We start from the raw sequence: 21,645 nt of genomic DNA on the forward strand, positions 1-21,645 counted from the left end.
CTCTTTTCCTAATTGAATACCTTTATTTCTTTCTCCTGATTGTCCTGGTCAGAACTTCCAACACTATGTTGAATAGGAGTAGTGAGAGAGGGCATCCCTGTCTTGTGCCAGTTTTCAAAGGGAATGCTTCCCGTTTTTGCCCATTCAATATGATATTAGCTGTGGGTTTGTCATAAATAGCTCTAGATACGTTCATCAATACCTAATTTATTGTAAGTTTTTAGCATGAAGGGTTGTTGAATTTTGTCAAAGGCCTTTTCTGCATCTATTGAGATAATCATGTGGTTTTTGTCTTTGGTTCTGTTTATATGATGGATTACGTTTATTGATCTGCGTATGTTGAACAAGCCTTGCATCCCAGGGATGAAACCCACTTGATCATGGTGGATAAGCTTTTTCATGTGCTGCTGGATTCAGTTTGCCAGTATTTTATTGAGGATTTTTGCATCGATGTTCATCAGGGATATTGGTCTAAACTTCTCTTTTTTTGTTGTGTCTCTGCCAGGCTTTGGTATCAGGAAGATGCTGTCCTCTTAAAATGAGTTAGGGAGGATTCCTGCTTTTTCTATTAATTGGAATAGTTTCAGAAGGAATGGTACCAGCTCCTCCTTGTACCTATGGTAGAATTTGGCTGTGAATCCAACTGGTCCTGGACTTTTTTTGGTTAGTAGGCTATTAATTATTGTCTCAATTTCAGAGCCTGTTATTGGTCTATTCAGGGATTCAACTTCTTCCTGGTTTAGTCTTGGAAGGGCGTATGTGTCCAGGAATTCATCCATTTCTTCTAGATTTTCTAGTTTATTTGCATAGAGGTGCTTATAGTATTCTCTGATGGTAGTTTGTATTTCTGTGGGATCACTGGTGATAACCCTTTTATCATTTTTTATTGCATCTATTTGAATCTTCTCTCTTTTCTTCTTTTCAAAAAATCAGCTCCTGGATTCATTGATTTTTTTGAAGGGTTTTTTGTGTCTCTATCTCCTTCAGTTCCGCTCTGACCTTAGTTATTTCTTGCCTTCTGCTACCTTTTGAATGCGTTTGTTCTTGCTTCTCCAGTTCTTTTAATTGTGATGTTAGGGTGTCAATTTTAGATCTTTCCTGCTTTCTCTTGTGGGCATTTAGTGCTATAAATTTCCCTCTACACACTGCTTTAAACATGTCCCAGAGATTCTGGTATGTTGTGTCTTTGTTCTCATTGGTTTCAAAGAACATCTTTATTTCTGCCTTCATTTCGTTATGTACCCAGTAAGGTACGTAACCTGCTCATTCAGGAGCAGGTTGTTCAGTTTCCATGTAGTTGAGCGGTTTTGAGTGAGTTTCTTAATCCTGAGTTCCAGTTCGATTGCACTGTGGTCTGAGAGACAGTTTATTATATTTTCTGTTCTTTTATATTTGCTGAGAAGTGCTTTACTTTCAACTATGTGGTCAATTTTGGAATAAGTGCGATGTGGTGCTGAGAAGAACATATATTCTGTTGATTTGGGGTGGAGAGTTCTGTGGATGTCTATTAGGTCTGCTTGGTGCAGAGCTGAGTTCAATTCCTGGATATTCATGTTAACTTTCTGTCTCGTTTATCTGTCTAATGTTGACAATGGGGTGTTAAAGTCTCCCCTTATTATTGTGTGAGAGTCTAAGTCTCTTTGTAGGTCTCTAAGGACTTGCTTTATGAATCTGGGTGCTCCTGTATTGGGTGCATATATATTTAGGATACTTAGCTCTTCTTGTTGAATTGATCCCTTTACCATTATGTAATGGCCTTCTTTGTCTCTTTTGATCTTTGTTGGTTCAAAGTCTGTTTTATCAGAGACTAGGATTGCAATCCCTGCTTTTCTTTTGCTTTCCATTTGCGTGGCAGATCTTCCTCTATCCCTTTATTTTGAGCCTATGTGTGTCTCTGCACGTGACATGGGTCTCCTGAATACAGCACACTGATCGTCTTGACTCTTTATCCAATTTGCCAGTCTGTGTCTTTTAACTGGTGCATTTAGCCCATTTACATTTAAGGCTAATATTGTTATGTGTGAATTTGATCCTGTCATTATGACGTTAGCTGGTTATTTTGCTTGTTAGTTGATGCAGTTTCTTCCTAGCCTTGATGGTCTTTACAATTTGGCATGCTTTTGCAGTGGCTGGTACCAGTTGCTCCTTTCCATGTTTAATGCTTCCTCCAGGAGCTCTTGTAAGGCAGGCCTGGTGGTGACAAAATCTCCCAGCATTTGCTTGTCTGTAAAGGATTTTATTTCTCCTTCACTTATGAAGCTTAGTTTGGCTGGATATGAAATTCTGGGTTGAAAATTCTTTTCTTTAAGAATGTCAAATATTGGCCTCCACTCTCTTCTGACTTGTAGAGTTTCTACGGAGAGATGTGCTGTTAGTTTGATGGGCTTCCCTTTGTGGGTAACCCGACCTTTCTCTCTGGCTGCCCTTAACATTTTTTCCTTCATTTCAACTTTGGTGAATCTGACAATTATGTGTCTTGGAATTGCTCTTCTTGAGGAGTATCTTTGTGGCATTCTCTGTATTTCCTGAATTTGAAAGTTGGCCTGCCTTGCTAGGTTGGGGAAGTTCTCCTGGATAACATTCTGAAGAGTGTTTTCCAACTTGGTTCCATTCTCCCCATCACTTTCAGGTACACCAATCAGACATAGATTTGGTCTTTTCACATAGTCCCATATTTCTTGGAGGCTTTGTTTAACTCTTTTTTCTCTAAACTTCTCTTCTTGCTTCATTTCATTCATTTGATCTTCAATCACTGATAACCTTTCTTCCAGTTGATCAAATCGGCTACTGAAGCTTGTGCATGCGTCACGTAGTTCTTGTGCCATGGTTTACAGCTCCATCTGGTCATTTAAGGACTTCTCTACACTGGTTATTCTAGTTAGCCATTCATCCAATTTTTTTCATGGTTTTTAGCTTCTTTGCATTGGGTTCGAACATCCTCATTTAGCTCGGAAAAGTTTGATCTTCTGAAGTCTTCTTCTGTCAACTCATCAAAGTCATTCTCCGTCCAGCTTTGTTCTGTTGCTGGCAAGGAGCTGCATTCCTTTGGAGGAGAAGAGGCGCTCTGATTTTTAGAATTTTCAGCTTTTCTGCTCTGGTTTCTCCCCATCTTTGTGGTTTTATCTACCTTTGGTCTTTGATGATGGTAACGTACAGATGGGGTTTTGATGTGGATGTCCTGTTTGTTAGTTTTCCTTCTAATAGTCAGGACCCTTAGCTGCAGGTCTGTTGGAGTTTGCTGGAGGTCCACCCACGCCCTGTTTGTCTAGGTATCACCAGCAGAGGCTGCAGAACAGCAAATATTGCAGAATAGCAAATGTTGCTACCTGATCATTCCTCTGGAAGCTTCATCTCAGAGGGGCACCCGGTCGTGTGAGGTGTCAGTTGGCCCCTGCTGAGAGGTGCCTCACTGTTAGGCTACTCAGGGGTCAGGGACCCACTTGAGGAGGCAGTCTGTCCGTTCTCAGATCTCAAACTCGGTGCTTGGAGAACCACTACTCTCTTCAAAGTTGTCAGACAGGGACATTTAAGTCTGCAGAAGATTTTGCTGCCTTTTGTTCAGCTATGCCCTGCCCTCAGAGGTACAGTCTACAGAGGCAGGCAGGCCTCCTTGAGCTGCGGTGGGTTCCACCCAGTTCAAGTTTCCTGGCTGCTTTGTTTACCTACTCAAGCCTCAGCAATGGCCGGCGCTCCTCCCCAGCCTCGCTGCCACCTTGCAGTTCGACCTCAGACTGCTGTGCTAGCAATGAGTGAGGCTCCGTGGGCGTGGGACCCTCCAAGCCAGGCGTGGGTTATAATCTCCTGGTGTGCCGTTTGCTAAGACCGTTGGAAAAGCGCAGTATTAGGGTGAGAGTGACCCGATTTTCCAGGTGCCGTCTGTCACAGCTTCCCTTGGCTAGGAAATGGAATTCCCTGACACCTTGTGCTTCCTGGGTGAGGTGATGCCTCGCCCTGCTTCGGCTCTCGCTCGGTGGGCTGCACCTACTGTCCTGCACCCACTGTCCGACAAGCCCCAGTGAGATGAACCCAGTACCTCAGTTGGAAATGCAGAAATCACCTGTCTTTTGCATTGCTTACGCTGGGGGCTGTAGACTGGAGTTGTTCCTATTCGGCCATCTTGGAACCTAGGATTTCTATATAGCAAACCTAGGAATTGCTATATATGTGTTGTCTGCAAATAAGTCTTACTTCCTTTCCAATCTGTATTTTTTTTTTTTGCCTTATTACAATTGCTAAGGCATTCAGTATAATTCTGAATAGAAGTGCCAAGAAGAGACATTCTTGCTTTTTGTTTTTTGAGATGGGGTCTTGCTATGTCACACAGGCTGGAGTGCAGTAGCATGATCCTATGACCTCAGCCTCCTGTGTAGCAGGGACTGCAGGTGCGTATCTCCAAGCCCAGCTTTTTTTTTTTTTTCATAGAGATGTGATGTCACTACAGACTGGTCTTGAACTCCTGGGCTCAAGGAATCCTCTTGCCTTGGTCTCCCAAAGTGGTGGGATGACCAGTGTGAGTCACTGTGCCTGGCCCTTGCTTTTTCTTTTTCTTTTTATAAGTACATAGTAGATACATATATATATATAATATATATAATAATTGTATATTATATATATTTATGGGGTACCTGAGATATTTTGAGACAAATATTTTGAGACATTATATAATGTGTAATAATCACATCAGGGTAAATGGGTATCCATCACCTCAAGAATTCATCTCTTTGTCAAGAACATTCCAATTGTACTCCCTCAGTCATTCTGAAATGTGTAATAAAATATTGCTTACTGTAGTCACCTTGTTGTGCTATCAAATACTAGATCTTACTCATTGTATCTAACAATATTTTTGTACCCAATAACCATCCATTCTCTCCCAACCCCCTACTCCCCTTCCTAGCCTCTGGTAACCATCATTCTACTCACTATTGCCATGAGTCTAATTTTTACCTCCCACAAACAGTGAGGACATGCAAAATTTGTCTTTCTGTGCCTAACTTATTTCACTTAACAGAATGCTGTCCAGTTCTGGAAGGTTATTAATAATTATTGATTCAATTTCTTTACTGGATATAGGTCTACTTAAATTATCTACTCATACACCTTTTTTTTTTTTTTTCGACAGAGCCTTGCTCTGTCACCCAGGCTGGAGCACAGTGGTGCGATCTTGGCTCACTGCAACCTCCGCCTCCAGGGTTCAAACGATTCTCAGGCCTCAGCCTCCTGAGTAGCTTGGATTACAGGTGCCTGCCACCATGACTGGCTGATTTTTAAATTTTTAGTAGAGACAGGGTTTCGCCATGTTGGCCAGGCTGGTCTCGATCTCCTGACCTCAGGTGATCCGCCCACCTTGGCCTCCCAAAGTGCTGGGATTACAGGCATGAGCCACCATGCCTGGCCCCTCTTTACTCTTCCCTCTCCTCCTGGTACTGTGAGCTGTGCTGCCTGAAGTTGGGGAAGAGGTGACATCAGCTTTCCCTTGGCTGCCCCAGCTGGTGTCTCACTGTATTGTGTGGACCCCAAATCCCCTGGTTCTGAGCCTAACACAGCACCAGGTCTCATGCAGGAATTGCAGTCCTTGTGGCCTAGACTGCCCTTCAAATTTATTTAGCACACCCAGAGCACCTTAGCCCATGGTGGTGGGGCTAGCTGGAACTCAAGTTCCGACTGCTAGGATGGACGATTTGCCTCTGGCTATGTCTATTCTAAATGCTTCTGCTGTGGGCACCCACCAAATTCTGCCATGTGTTGTTTTCTGCTGTGACAGAGCTGCAGTGAGTTCCAATGCAAAGTCCCACAATCACTTCACTTTCCCTTTCCCAAGCACACAGATTCTCTCTCCACATCATACTGCACTGCTGGAGGACGGAGGAGGGGTGGTATAGGCAATTCAAGACTATCTTTCCTAACCTCTTCAGTGCCTCTTTCCTTAATATGTTAAAACCAGGTACTGTGATTGCTCACCTGTGTTTTAGTTCTTATGAAAGTGCTTTCTTGTATGGATAGTTGTTCAGGTTGGTGTTCTTGCTGGGGGGAAACTGTTGGAAGGTTCTATTCGGCCATCTTGTTCTGCCTCCCCTGCTTGTTTTTGAACTTAGAAGAAAGAATTTCAGACTTCCATCATTAAGTATAATTCTAGCTGTGGGGTTTTCACAGATGCCTTTAAGGAAGTTCCCTTCTTTTCCTAGTTTACTCAGAGTTCAAATTTGGAATAGCTATTAAATTTTGTCAAATGCTTCTTCGGCATCTGTTAAGATGATGATGATTTTTTGTTCTACTAATATCAGAATTTATATTGATTGATTTTCTAGTGTTAAATTAACCTTGCAATCCTGGGAAATCTTCTCTTGGTTATGATGTATTGTTCTTTTCCTACATTGATGGGCTTCAGTGAATTGATATTGTTAAGAATTTTTGCATATTTATCCTGGGCACAGAGGCGCATGCCTGTAATCCTAGCACTTTGGGAGGCCTAGGTGGGAGGATCTCTTGAGCTCAGGAGTTCAAGACCAGCCTGGGCAACAAAGCAAGACCTCATCTCTACAAACACTAAAATAAAATAAACTAGCTGGGTGGGGTGGTGCATGCCTGTGATCCCAGCTACTTGGGAGGCTTAGAAGGGAGGACTGCTTAAACCTAGAAGGTCAAGGCTGTACTCCGGCCTGGGCAATAGAATAAGACCTTGTCTCTAAGAAAAATAAATTTGCATGTTTATGTGGGATTTTTATTTGTAATTTTCTTTTTTGTAATTTCTTTTTCTGTTTTTGTTATCAGAGTAAAACTGAATCCATAAAATAACTTGAGAAACAGTCCTACCCCTTCTATTTAAGTTGGGTTTGAATGGCACTATGTCTTTCTTAAATGTTTGGTGAAATTCACCAGTGAAGCTCTTTGCACCTGAAATTTGCTTTTCAGGAAAGGTACAAATTAAAATTACAAATTCAATTTCTTTAGTAGACATAGGGCTATCAATATTTTATCTGCCTTCTTGTGTTAGTTTTATGACTTATGTTTTTCCAGCAATTTGTCCATTTCATTTAAATTATCAAATTTATTGGCATAAAATTGTTCATAATATTCCCTTATCAACTTTATAATTCTACACTCTGTATAGATTTATTCCCAATTCCTATTTTTATTCCTAATATTGGTAACATTTTAAAAATCCCTGATAAATCTAGCTAGACATTTCTCAACTTTATTGATCTTTTTAATCTGTTTCCTATTTCATCTATTTCTGTTATCTTTATTACTTCTTTCTTCCTACTTTAGATTTAATTTATTCTTTCTCTAGCTTCTTAAATGGAAGCTTAGGTTTAGACTTTTTTCTTTTCTAACATTAACATTTACAACTAAAAATTTCACTGTAATGACTACTTTGGCTTCATCCCACAATTTCAAAAAGTATGTGAATTTTTCTGAAGGACACAATTTTTAATATGTACTCATTTTATTATCATCTGGTTCAAATTTACTTCCATTATGGTCAGGAAACATACTCTGTAAGATTTTAATCTTTTGAAATACACTGAGACTTATGTCCTAACACACGGCCTACCCTGGTGAATCTTCCTTGTGTACTTAGGGAGAAAAAGTGTATTCTGTATTTGTTAGTTACAGTTCTATAAATATCAATCAGGTCATGATAGTTAATAGTGTTTTTCAGATCTCTGATTTCTTTACTTTGGTGGGGGGAGATCCAGTTGTATTATCAATTACAGAGTGAAAAGTGTCCAACTACAGTTCTAACTTTGACTGTTTTCCCTCTTAGTTCAGTTGTTTGCTTCATGTATTTTGAAACTATATTTATTAGGTGCATATACACATGTAATTCTCGTAACTTCCTAATGTATTAATTCTTTTATCATTATGAAAGATTCCTCATAGTCTCCAAAAATCTTCCTTGTATTGATGTCTTTTTTTCTGGTAAGAACAGAGTTACTACAAATTTCTAGTGCATACTATTTGCATGGTATATTTCTTTCTATCCTTTTACTCTCAGTGTATTTGCATCTTTATATGTAGAATGTCTCTCATATAGACAGTACATCTCACACAGTTAGCACATACTCGGTTCTTGCTTTTTTTTTGGTCCAGTCTGACAATCTCTGCCTTTTGTTTAGAATTTTGGTCTATTTACACTTAATTATTTACATGTTCAGTTTTAAATCTACAATCATACCATCTCTTTCCTATTTCTTCTATTCATTACTTGTTTCTCTGTCCCTCTTTTCCTACCTCCCTTTATGTTAGTCACATATTTTTTGGCATTCCATTTTAATTCCTCTATTGGTTTTCTATGTATATCTCTTTTCAATATATTTTTAATGGTTGCTCTTGGGACTACAGTGTATAAATTCAATTTATTCCAGTGTACTTTAGAAAATTTTAGAAAATGTACTGAATTACTTGGCACAGCATGGCGGCTCAGGCTTGTAGTCTTAGCACTTTGGGAGGCCAAGGCGGGCAGATTGCTTGAGCTCAGGAGCTGGAGATTAGCCTTGGCGACATGGTGAAACCCCATTGCTACAAAAAAAATTAGCTGGGCATGGTGGTGCATGCCTGTAGTCCCAGCTACTTGAGGGGCTAAGTCAAGAGGATTGCTTGAACCTGGGAGGTTGAGACTGGGAGGTTATCCTGTGTATTATCTGTATACATTGTAAAAAGATATTAAGACATAACAAAAAATCATTATTTTTGTTTTACACACGTTTACAATTTCATGTGCTCTTCATTCCTTTGTGTAGATCCAAATATCCATTTAGGTGTCATTTCCCTTCAGTCAAAATGTCTTATAGGGCAGGTCTACTAGTGAAAAATTCTCTCATCTCTGTTTATCCAAAAATGTCTTTATTTTCCCCTTATATTTGAAGGATAATTTCTCCAAATGCAGAATTCTTGGCTGAAAGCTTTCTTTTTTCCATTATTTGAATATGTTGGTCCAATGTCTTTTGACCTTCACAGTTTCTGATAAGAAGTGAGGTGTTAATTGCACTGTTGTTCCCTACGTACAACATACCATTTTTCTCTGGATAGTCAGTAAGTGGTTTTCTTTGTGATTATCTTGCTTTCAGTCTGCTATACTTCTTGGGTAAGTTAATTTTTTCTCATAAAATGTGAGAAAATTCCAGTCATTATTTAAAACATTTTCTATAATCCACTGCTGCCGCTCCTTCTAAGACTCTAATTATACCTATAATGGATTGTTTGACATTGCCCTACATATCTCTTTTCAACTTTATTCCGGCTTTTTCTCCCCTGTTTCTTGAAACTGGGTGATTTCTATTGATCTAGCTTGAACTTCATGGCTTCTTTTGCCAATCTGCTTTGTTTTCTAATCTACTGTTGAAGCTATTTAGATTTTTAAAAATTTTTAGTTACTGTATTTTTCAACTCTCAAATTTCCATTTTTACAGTTTCCATTTCTTGGTTGAGATTTTCTACCCACTCACTGATGTCATATTTTAACTCATTGAACACATTTACAATAAGTGCTTTGAAGTTTCTGTTAAATCCAACAACTAGGCTCACTCAGAGTCAGTTTCTATTGACTGCCCTTTCCCCTTCCTTGAGTACGATTCACACTTCTGTTTCTTTGCATGCCTAGACACTGGGTTTAACTGTGTTCTTCTAAGAATTGCTGTGGGATTTTTGTTGTTGTTCTAGTAGATATTAATACTTAACCTGCCTAGATTTGAACCGCAAACTTTGTCTCCCTTGCACAATATAGGTACTGATATCTTTGTTCTTATGGTTTCCAGCTGCTGTTGTTTTAACCTGGCCTCTTGAGGCAGAGGGGTCCTCTGTTGTGCCTACATAATTTGGTTGTCAGCCAAGCACCTGAGCAGTCTTTATACTAAAATTTTGTGGTTCACCCTTCTTATGATTTTTCTTGTTTGCAGGGATTCCTCTGTAATTTCTTGCTCTGCCAGCCTTGATCTCTGTCCCTTAACATTTCAAGTCCATAAAATCTCAGCCTTCTGCCACCCAAATTGCAAATGATTGGGGAATACAATCAGTTAAAGAAGCCGCAAAGTCACAGACATCACCCTATGCAGCTATCTTCTATGAATAGATTCCTCTCTGGTATCTGCCTGATTTTTCACTGGGCCCTCAGAGAGTACTTTAACAGGTGTGGTGAGGGAGTTTCACAGATTAGAAATAGAATCCAACTGCATTGCTCTTCAAACTTTGGAGAGAGTCAGTTGCTCCCCTCTTTGATAGTTTCATAGCACACTGTACATACTAATGTTACTTTAGCACATATCATGAGGCATTTTGCAGGATATTTAATTATCTTCTCCCCCATTTGAGAATAACCTCTTTTTGTATCCTGTATCCTTGGTAGCTATAAGGTACCTGGATCCAACACATGATTAATAAACAAATTTAATTTAATAATATTTGCTAATTTTTCATTTCATTGTTCTCTCATACTCTCCCTAACTCCTAATTAAGCAATTTGCATTTCCATCACATATTGCTCCAATTAAACTTTCACAGATAACAAATTATCTTTCTAATTTAACAGTTGGATTGCCAGAGAGAGGAGAAACACAGATTACTAAGGCGTCCCGTTATTTGGCATCTGCAGAGTGAAACTAGGAAACAACTCCATCAGGCCTCCTAATTAACCCTATTTTCAGACATTGTGAAGTGAACATTATTTACATTTTAGAGTAAAACAAAGAAAGCTCAGAAACCAGAACACTTTTCTTCTGGGGCTTTGGACTTAATAAATTGGAAGTGTCAGATTCACCTATACCAGCAAACTACTGACCCAAGGCTTATCACCCACTTACGGTATTGATAATAGGATTTGCTGCCTACCACTCTAGTTTCTGCTCACAGTTTTTGGTTAATCTTACTCTTTGGAGACTTTTGTTAATTCTTGCCAGCTTGGCTAGCAGGAAAAATTAGTTTCGGTCAGAATCCTGTTTGTTTGTTTTTAAGTGGAGAGTCCTTCAGGCTATACTCCTGAAGGAAAAATTCCTGGTCAAGGCTTGTGTTGAATTTGTATCCAGTGACTTTGTTAAACTCACTCAATTAAGTCCTAGGAGGGCTGTGTTGTTGTTGTTGTTGGGGGTGGGTATATTCCTTGAGATCTTCTGCATAGACAATCATGTCATTTGGAAATAGGGACAGTTTCATTTCTTTTTTCCAATCTGTATGCCTTTTATTCCCCTTTCCTGTTTTACTTTTTTTGTAGAAATGGTATCTCCCTATGTTGCTCAGGCTGGTCTTGAACTCCTGGGCCCAAGCAATCTTCCCTCCTTGGCCTCCCAAAGTGCTGGGATTATAGGCATGAGCCACCATGCCTGGCCTATTTCCTTTTCTTAACTAATAGCACCCGTTGAGACTTCCAGCACCATCTGAATAGGAGCGGTAAAAGCAAGTATCATTGCTTTGTTCTAAATCTCACAGTCCACAATCAAATGTGGGAGCAAAGGGCTGATCTAAGGTTTCAACTTAAAAGGAAAGCAGAGTGTAAAAGTTTGAAAAATTTACAACCCAGTCCTGTGGTAGGGAAGGAACAAGCATTTTTAGGAGAGAAATTTAAAGGGGCTGAAGAGCAACCACTTGCAAAAGAAATTAGCAAGACAATGGGGAAAAGGCCTAGAGACCTAGAAGGACAGAAAGCTTTCAGGTCCCAGTCAGGGCTCAAAAGGCCCCAGGCATGGCTCAGGCTGCCAATCACAGGCCCTGGCAGCTTCTATGTGGTGTTAAGTCTGTAGACACACAGAATGCGAGAGTGCATTCTGGCAGTTTCCACCTAGATTTCAGAAGATGTATCAGAAAGTCTGCATGCCCAGGCAGAAGCCTGCCACAGGGGCAGAGCCCCTGCAGAGAGACTCTACTAGGGGAGTGCCAAGGGGAGATGTAGGGTTGCAGCCCCCACTGGGGTACTCCTTAGTAGAACAAGGCGCCGGGCGCGGTGGCTCAAGCCTGTAATCCTAGCACTTTGGGAGGCCGAGACGGGCGGATCACGAGGTCAGGAGATCGAGACCATCCTGACTAACACGGTGAAACCCCGTCTCTACTAAAAACTACAAAAAACTAGCCGGGCGAGGTGGCGGCGCCTGTAGTCCCAGCTACTCGGGAGGCTGAGGCAGGAGAATGGCGTGAACCCGGGAGGCGGAGCTTGCAGTGAGCTGAGATCCGGCCACAGCACTCCAGCCTGGGTGACAGTGCGAGACTCCGTCTCAAAAAAAAAAAAAAAAAAGAAAAAAAAAGAACAAGGCTGCTGCCCTCCAGAGCCCAGAGTGGTAGAGCCACCAGCAGGTTGTACTTTCAGCCTGGAAAAGCCAAAGGCACAACTCCCACCTGTGAGAGTAGACATATAGGCTGTGCCCCAGTAAAACCAAGGGGTGAGGCTGCCCAAGGCCTTAGGAGCCCACCCCTTGCACCAGTGTGCCCAGGATGCAGGACATGGAGTTAAGGGAGATTATTTTGGAGCTTTAAGATTTAATGTCTGACCTGCTGAATTCTGGACTTGCATGAGGCCTATTATTCCTTTCTTTTGGCCATTTTTTTCCTTCTGGAATGGGAATGCTTACCCTATGCCTGTATAACCATTGTATCTTAGAATTCAATAAACTTGCTTTTCATCTTACAGGCTCACAGCTGGAAGAAATTAGCCTTCAGTCTCAGATGAGATTTTGCATTTTTTAATTGATAGTGGAATGAGTTAAGACTTTGGAAACTATTGGGAAAAGATGATTATATTTTGCAATGTGAGAAAGATATGACATTTGGGAGGCCAGGGAAAGAATAATACAGTTTGGATAAATGGCCCCTCCAAGTGTCAGGTTAAAATTTGATCCCCAATGTTGGAGGTAGGACCTGGTGGAATTATGGGGACGGATCCCTCATAAATGTCATGGTGCCATCCTCAAGGGATTGAGCCAGTTCTCACTCATAGTTCCTGCAAAATACGATTGTTCTTTTTCTCTTCCTCCTTCTCTCACCATGAGACACACCTGCTCCCCATTCGCCTCTGCCATGGTTGGAAGCTTCCTGAGGTCCTCACCAGAAGCAGATGCTGGTGCCATGCTTCTTGTTCAGCCTGCAGAATTATGAGCCAAACAAATCTCTTTTCTTTATAAATGACTCAGCCTCAGGTATTCCCTTACAGCAATGCAAAATGAACTAAGACAGCTGTTCTGAATATTTTGTCCCTCCATACAAACTTTACAATCAGTTTGTTGATGTTCACAGAACAAATTGCTGGGATTTTGATTGGGATTGCATTGAATCTACCAATTAAATCAGGAAGAATTGACATCTTGATGACACTGAGTTTCCCTATTCACAAACATGAAATGTTTCTCCATTTATGTAGTTCTTCTTTGATACCTGTCATCACAGTTTTGTAGTTTTCCTTATTAAGATCTTGTAGATATTTTGTTATATTTATGTCTATTTGTTCAATTTTTGAGAGTGCTAATGTAAATGGTAATGTATTTTTCGTTTCAAATTCCACTTTTTCATTGTTGGTATATAGGAAGGAACTGACTTTTTTGTATGTTAACCTTGTGCTCTGCAAACTCACTATAATTGCTTGTTAGTTCCAAGAGGTTTTTTCTAGATTCTTTGAGATTTTCTACATAGATAAATCATGTCTTCAGTGAACAAAGACAATTTTCTTTCTTCCCAATCCACATATCTTTTGTTTTTTTTGAGACAGAGTCTCACTCTGTCACGCAGGCTGGGGCGCAGTGGTGCAATCTCTGCTCATTGCAACCTCTGCTTCCCGGGTTCAAGTGATTCTTCTGCCTCAGCCTCCCAAGTAGCTAGGACTACAGGTGCTCACCACCATGCCTGGCTGATTTGTATATTTTTGGTAGAGACAAGATTTCACCACGTTGGCCAGGATGGTCTCAAATTCCTGGCCTCAAGTAATCTGCCTGCCTTGGCCTCCCAAAGTGCTCAGATTACAGGCGCGATCTACCATGCCGGGCCCTGTATCTTTCTTTTCTTCTGTTCTCTTTTTGTGTCGCCTTAGCTAGGACTTCCAGTACAATGCTGAAAAGGGGTAGTGAGGAGACATCCTTGCCTTATCCCTGATCTTAGTAGGAATGCTTCAAGTTTTTCACCGTTAGGTATGATGTTAGTGGCAGGTTTTTGTAGATGTTCTTTCTGAAGTTGAACTATATTCCTAGTTTGCTGGAAGGTGTTTTTGTTTTGTTTTGTTTTTAAATCATGAATGGGTGTTAAATCCTTTTTTGGCATCTACTGAAGTGATCATGTGATTTCTCTTCTTTAGCCTACTGATGTGGTGAACTGCATTAACGGATTTAATTGATTTTCAAATGATGAATTGACCTTGCAGACCTGGGAGAAATCCTACTTGGTCATGATGTATAATTCTTTTTGAACATTGTTGGATTTGATTTGCTAATATTTTATTGAGGATTTTTGCATCTGTGTTCATAAAAGATACTGGTCTGTAGTTTTCTCTTATAATTTGTCTTGTTTGGGTATTAGTGTAATGTTGGTCTCACAGAGTTAGTTAGGGAGCAGTCCCTCTGCTTCTATTCCCTGAAAGATTGTTGAGAATTTACATCATTTATTCCTTAAATATTTGTTGGAATTCACTTGCCAACCAATCTGGGTCTGGTACTTTCTGTTTTGGAAGGTTACTAATAATTGCTGATTCTATTTCTTTATTGAATATAGGTCTACTTAAATTACTTATTCATAAAACTTTTTTTTTTTCCTTTTATTTTTTGCTCTGTCACCCAGGCTGGAGTGCAGTGGCATGATCTCGGCCCACTGCAACTTCCGCCTCCCAGGTTCAAGTGATTCTCCTGCCTCAGCCTCCAGAGTAGCTAGGATTACAGGTGCATGCCACTACACCTGGCTAATTTTTGTATGTTTAGTAGAGACGGGGTTTCGCCATGTTGGCTAGGCTGGTCTCAAACTCCCAGCCTCAAGTGATCCACTCACCTTGGCCTTCCAAAGTGCTGGCTGGGATTATAAGCGTGAGCCACCCAGCCATCATACACCTTTTATAACAAAAATCTAAATTTTAAAAAGCATTTGTTCTACCCAAATTGATCTATAAGCTTAATAATTACAAACAAAATTCCAATGGGATATTAAAAAGTAACAGATAAGATTATTCATAACTTCATTTGAAATAGAAAAAGCAGTCAGGCATGGCAGCTTGTGCCTGTAATCCCAGCACTTTAGGAAGCTGAGGTGGGCAGATCACTTGAGACCAGCCTGGCTGATATGATGAAACCCCGTCTCTACTAAAAATACAAAAATTAGCCAGGCGTGGTGGCGTGCACCTGTAATTCCAGCTACTCAGGAAGCTGAGGCAGGAGAATCACTTGAACCCAAGTGGTGGAGGTTGCAGTGAGCTGAGGTTGTACTACTGCACTCCAGTCTGAGTGACACAGCAAGATTCCATCTGAAAAAAAAAGAAAAGAAAAAAACAAAGAACTTTACTACTGCTGCATGTAATTGCCACTGCTGCTGCCATCTTCACTAAATTGGAATTCACCTGGGCCCTGCTTCTTCCCGTCACCAGCTTCTGGTAGAACCTAGGTCCCACGTCTTAGCACTAGGTGCAATGGAGCCTGGGAAAGTGAGCATCTGCCATTTCTGCTTCTTTACGCAGAAGTAGATTGTATCTCTGAAGGTGGGAGTTCTGTACACTCCTAGTATTCTGAGATTCAGACACTAGGATCTCACAAGGAATGACATAATGTCCACAATAGTGGTATATATTAAAATAAAAAAGACATATTACTCTTTATCCTCAAAATTCAACTGCAAGGAACTTGTCCTACAAACATTTTTTTCCTTTTTTAACCATAAAATGCAGAGAAAAAAATCATATCTTAATGACTATGCAAGAGGATTCATCATATCATAGTTTAACAACAAAAAAATTAAAATCAATAAGAGACTGGCTAATTTAGGTTTTTAAAATTTTTTATTAAAATTTCTTTTGGTTTCATAGGTTTTTGGGGAATAGGTGGTATTTGGTTATATAATAAAGTTCTTTAGTGATGATTTGTGAGGTTTTGGTGTACCTACCACCCAAGCAGTATACACTGAACCCAATTTATAGTATTTCATCCCTCGCCCCTTTCTCACCCCTTCCCCCTGAGTCACCAAAGTCATTCTTGTGCCTTTGCATCCTCATAGTCTAGCTCCCACTTATGAGTGAGAACATACGATGTTTGGTTTTCCATTCCTGAGTAATTTAACATTACTTTTTAACATGAGAATAACATTTTTAAACATTAGAATAACATGCAGCTGATAAAATGATTATTGAATGAATATTACAATGTACCAGGCACCATGTTGTGCACTGGGAATACCATTGTGAGCAAAATGAATAATGGTCTGAATGAGGTACGAATTTTTAAAATGTCTATCATATATATTTTAATTTTAAAATATATATACTAATTATATATATTAATATATATAGATTTTCTTTTTGATTTTAATGCCTATAATATATTAAGTAGTTTTAAAAAATTAGTATGAGGACGGGCGCGGTGGCTCAAGCCTGTAATCCTAGCATTTTGGGAGGCCAAGACGGGCGGATCACAAGGTCAGGAGATCGAGACCATCCTGGCTAACACGGTGAAACCACGTCTCTACTAAAAAAATACAAAAAACTAGCCGGGTGAGGTGGCGGGCGCCTGTAGTTCCAGCTACTCAGGAGGCTGAGGCAGGAGAATGGCGTAAACCTGGGAGGCGGAGCTTGCAGTGAGCTGAGATCCAGCCACTGCACTCCAGCCTGGGTGACAGAGTGAGACTCCGTCTCAAAAAAAAAAAAAAAAAATTAGTATGACCCCATTGGGAAATAATTATACACATATGTATTTGTGCACACACAGGGAAAATTTCTGGAGCAATACACAAAAACTGTAGCAATCTAGAGTAGAAATAGATAGGGGCAGGTTCTTACATAAGAATTTCCTACCTCTATTTACAATTTATGATTATCATAATTAGTTTTGAGATAGAGTATTGCTCTGTTGAACAGGCTGGAGTGCAGTGGCACGATTTCGGCTCACTGCAACCTCCACCTCCCAGGTTCAAGCAATTGCCATGCCTCAGCCTCCAGAGTAGATGAGACTACAGGGGCATGCCACCACTCCCAGCTAATTTTTGTATTTTTAGTAGAGACAGGGTTTCGCCATGTTGGCCAGGCTGGTCTCGAACTCCTGACCTCAAGTGATCCGCCCACCCTGGCCTCCCAAAGTGTCGGGATTATAGGCCTGAGTCACCATGCCCGGCCTATTTACAATTTAAAAATAATGTTTATAATTTTTTTTTCAGATGGAGTCTCGCTCTGTCATCCAGGCTGGAATGCAGTGGAGCCATCTTGGCTCACTGCAACCTCTGCCTCCTGGGTTCAAGCGACTCTTAGTCCTCAGCCTCCCAAGTAGCTGGACTACCATGCCTGGCTAATTTTTTGTGTTAGTGGAGATGAGGTTTCACCATATTGTCCAGGCTGGTTTCGAACTCCTGACTCAAGTGATCTGTCCACCTCAGCCTCCCAAAGTGCTGGGATTACCGGCGTGAGCCACTGTGCCCAGCCTAATGTTTATAATTTAAAATGGGAAAAATTTATTTTTTGAATGATATGATTATGCACCTTTAAAACATAAGCAAACCAGAGAACCCATTGGCGGGTACAGGGTTTCCTTCTGGAATGAAGTAAATGTTCTAAATTAGATAGTGGTGATGGCTGTACAACTAAGAGAATTTTATGGTATGGTATGGAATTATACCTTAATAAAGCTGTTATTAAAAGACCCACTGGAATAAGGTAATACTTTACAAATTAGCTAACATAAAAATACAAAACTAAATCTCTTCCAGTCAGGAAGGAACACTTTGCCTTCGTGGGTAGCCAGACCCACCAACCTCCCAAAGACAGCTCAGGATGAATGAGGGATGTTGGAAGTAATCTGCAGGCTTACAAGGAAGCTGAACTTGATTTAAGACCCAAGTTAATTTCACATCTGATGTATTAAATTCAAAATGTAGATGAATTTTGCTTTCTATTCTATGGCAGCTCCATACAGCTGTAGTGAATATTATATTAATAAGTTCACTAACTTATAATATTTGGTGGAAGGGGTTGAGAAAGAGAAGGTAATTTTTTAAAGTACCTGATAAGAGTTAAAAAAATATATAGCTTGGTGCGGTGGTGTACGCCTGTAATCCCAGCTACTCAGGAGGCTGAGGCAGGAGAATTGCTTGAACCCGGGAAGTGGAGGTTGCAGTGAGCCGCGATCGTGCCACTGCACTCCAGCCTGGGTGACATAGCGAGACTCTATCTCAAAAAAACAAAACAAAACAAAAAACCAAAAAAACAAAAAAGGAGTTTTGAAAAACAATTTTCAGATTAAAAAATTCTGGTGGGTCTATTTTTTCAAAACCATCCGTTTAAAAAATAGAATTACATTTTGTGACTTGCTTTTTTCCACTTAACCATTTACTACTAGCATCTCCACCCGATGTTCCCTTGGAAACCTGGCATGAGGTTTGAAAGTGTGCCCCAGGATCTTAAAGATGGAGACAAGTGGTGGTAAACCTGCTCTACTAGTTAGCATCTTGTTGAACCTACTTTAGTTTCCTCATTTACCAATCAGGGATAATAATACTACCTACCTCATGGGGTTGCAGCGAAGATGATGAGTTAATCGAAGTAAAGCACTTGACATGGTGCCTGGCATAAATGCCAGCTATTCTTATTATGTGATGCTTACCATGATTGGTATGTTTAACCCTACATAGCTCATAGTCATTCAGAATCAAAACACCAGCTCCACAAAAGGGCACCAAACCCCAGGAAGTCTTATAGTTTTACTGATCACCAAGAAGCAAATCTCATAAAATGAAAGTTATACTGTACTTCTGCTTAGAAAGACAATATTGTAAAGACATTAATTCTCCTTTAATTAACTTATAAAACGAATGCAGTGGTTCTGAACTGGTACAATTTCACCCCCCATCCAGGGGCTATTTGGCAATGTCTGGAGACATTTCTGATTGTCACAAGTTGAGGGGTTACTACTGGCAGGCATTTAGCGGGTAGAGATCAGAGATGCTATTAAATATCCTACAACAAATAATTATATGACTCAAAGAAACAATCTAATGCAGTCTTTGACAAAACTATTCTAAAATTCATTTGGGGGAATAAATGGGCACAAATAGCCAAGATTTTTTTTTTGAAAATTAGTAAGGAGACACATACATACATATGTATGTATTCCCCATATGTTGAATTGTAATCCCCAGGGTTGGAGGTGCGGCCTGGTGGGAGGCATTTGGGTCATGGGGCCAGATCCCCATGGCTTGCTGCTGTCTTCACAATAACGAGTTATTGCGAGATCTGGTTGTTTCAGTCTGTGGCACCTTTGCACCCCCACTCTCACTCTCTTGCTCTCGCCATGTGATGTGCCAGCTCCCACTGTGCTCTCCACCATGACTGTAAGCTTCCTGAAGTCTCATCAGAAGGTGAGCAGATGCCAGCACCATGCTTCCTGTACAGTCTTTGGAACTGTGATCTCTTTTCTTGATCAATTACCCAGTCTCAGGTATTTCTTCTGTTTTTTAATTTTAAAAAATTTTTATATAAAAGTCTTTGATCCACCTTGAATTGATTTTTTGCATAAGGTGAGAGATGAGTATTCTCGGGGATTTTTTTATAGCAATGCAAGAACAGCCTAACACATATACTGTTTTATGAAATCCCAAAAGATATGTCAAACTATAAAAATAAAGCAGGGAAGTTATGGTACTGAATAAAGAAATCAATGAAACATTATGGAAAACCCAGAAACACAAGTAAATAATTTGGTATAAAAATGTGTTACAGGCCAGGTGTGGTGGCTCACACATGTAATCTCTGTGCTTTGGGAGGCCAATGTGGTAGGACCACGTGAGGCAAGTTCAAGACCAGTGTGGGCAACATAGTGAGACCCTGTCTCTACCAAAAACTAAATAAGTTAATTAAAAAAATTAGCCAGGCATGGTGGTGCATGCCTATAGTCCTGCCTACTCAGGAGACTTGAGGCAGGAGATCACTTGAGCCCAGGAGTTCAAGGCTGCAATGAGCTATGATTCTGCCACTGCACTCCAGGCTAGGTAACAGAGTGAGATTCTAAAAAAAAAAGTTACAAATAATTTGGAGAAAAGATAATTGTTTTAAAATGACTGACACAACTGATAACACCATATTTTATAATCTAATATCTGGAAGGTTTCCATAATACACATACAACCGGGATGTATCCTATAATTAATGTGTGTATTTCATGTGGTAGTGTTTCTTTTTAGAAAAGCTGTTTTTAAAATGAATAAGCAAGTCTTAGATTTGTTGTTGTATTAGAAATAAGGCAAGAAATTAAACTTTATCCTTAAGTAAAACGACTAATTATTTAAGAAAGAAGCAAGGACAAAACTAAAAGTCTAAACATGCCATAGAAGGTCTGAGTATGTCACGGAAAATTTGCGAAGGATGAATTTACAAAAGAAATTTGTGGTGACCAAGTTGGCTATAATTAGGAGAAACGTACTTATAAGTCGTTCTAAAGACTGTGCTTCAATTAAGAAATATATGTGTGTATATACATTTATATACACATTGATAAAAAAACTAAAATTTTGATCTCCTATATTAGAACAATGTTTTCTTGGAGTATTAATCTGCTTTTAATAAAATTTGCAAGAGATTTTGACCTAATTCTGAAATTTGTTTCTTAAATTTTCAACCATCTTCTGAACTGCAGCTTTTTTTGTTGTTGTTTTTCAGTCTTCATTTCTCTAATATCAGTTTTAAAATGAATCTTCTTCATTTAGAATGGTAATTTCATGTTTTGAGGTAGAGTTTTCCTGTGGAAGCTTCTCAGATTCATATCTCAGTAGTTAAACTTTTGCTGTATCTTGTTTAATGTGATTTGCAGGTCTGACATTTCTGCCTTTTGGTCTTTCGCTTTCTCTCCTTGAGAAGGTATATCTTTTGTTTGGGTGAGGTGATAATTCTCTTTTAACTTTTTCATCTTCTGTAACTTTTTTCTCCAGCTCTAACTCTGCTTTTATGGCCTGACACTGAAATGTTCTATCTTGAAGGCCTAGAAAAATTATGTTTTCCTCCAGCATATCCTGATTCTGTGCTCCTGGATTTCTTACTTTTTTTTTTTTTTTTAAAGATAGTCTCACTCTGTCACCCAGGCTGAAGTGCAGAGGCACGATCTTGGCTCACTACAACTTCCGCCTCCCGGGTTCAAGCGATTCTCCTTTCTCCGCCTCCAGAGTAGCTGGGGTTACAAATGTGCGCCACTACACCCAGCTAATTTTTTGTATTTTTAGTAGAGACAGGGTTTTGCCATGTTGGCCAGGCTGGTCTCAAATTCCTGTCCTCAAGTGATCAGCTTGCCTCGGCCTCCCGAAGTGCTGGAATTACAGACATGAGCCACAGTGCCTGGCCCTGGCTTTCTTGATGTGCCTCAATTGTTCCATGTAACCCAAACATTTCCCATGCTTTTACTAAGAGCTATGTACAGTTGACCCTTGAACAACATGGGTTTGAACTGTGTGGGTCCACTTACATGAGAATTTTCTTCAATTAAACATGGATTGAAAACACACTATTCTTCA

The 21,645-nt window shown here is 40.0% G+C and overlaps 1 protein-coding gene across 2 annotated transcripts in view; it reads right to left on the reverse strand.

Moving 5' to 3' along the window:
* SIMC1 (SUMO interacting motifs containing 1) overlaps positions 1-21,645 on the reverse strand; it is a 91,580-nt gene that overhangs the window by 52,715 nt on the left and 17,220 nt on the right. Inside the window, exon 1 of one of the 2 annotated variants that reach the window (XM_033180108.1) lies at positions 12,978-13,264. The exons of the other annotated variant lie outside the window; for it this stretch is intronic. Within the exon in view, the coding sequence (XP_033035999.1) occupies positions 12,978-13,049 (72 nt within the window). The 5' untranslated portion in view covers positions 13,050-13,264. Of the gene's footprint in view, positions 1-12,977; positions 13,265-21,645 lie in introns of those variants that run through there. 2 annotated transcript variants of the gene reach the window in all.

This window comes from Trachypithecus francoisi, unplaced genomic scaffold (assembly GCF_009764315.1).
Source record: "Trachypithecus francoisi isolate TF-2019V2 unplaced genomic scaffold, Tfra_2.0 Lachesis_group2, whole genome shotgun sequence".
Classification (NCBI taxonomy): Eukaryota; Metazoa; Chordata; class Mammalia; order Primates; family Cercopithecidae; genus Trachypithecus; species Trachypithecus francoisi.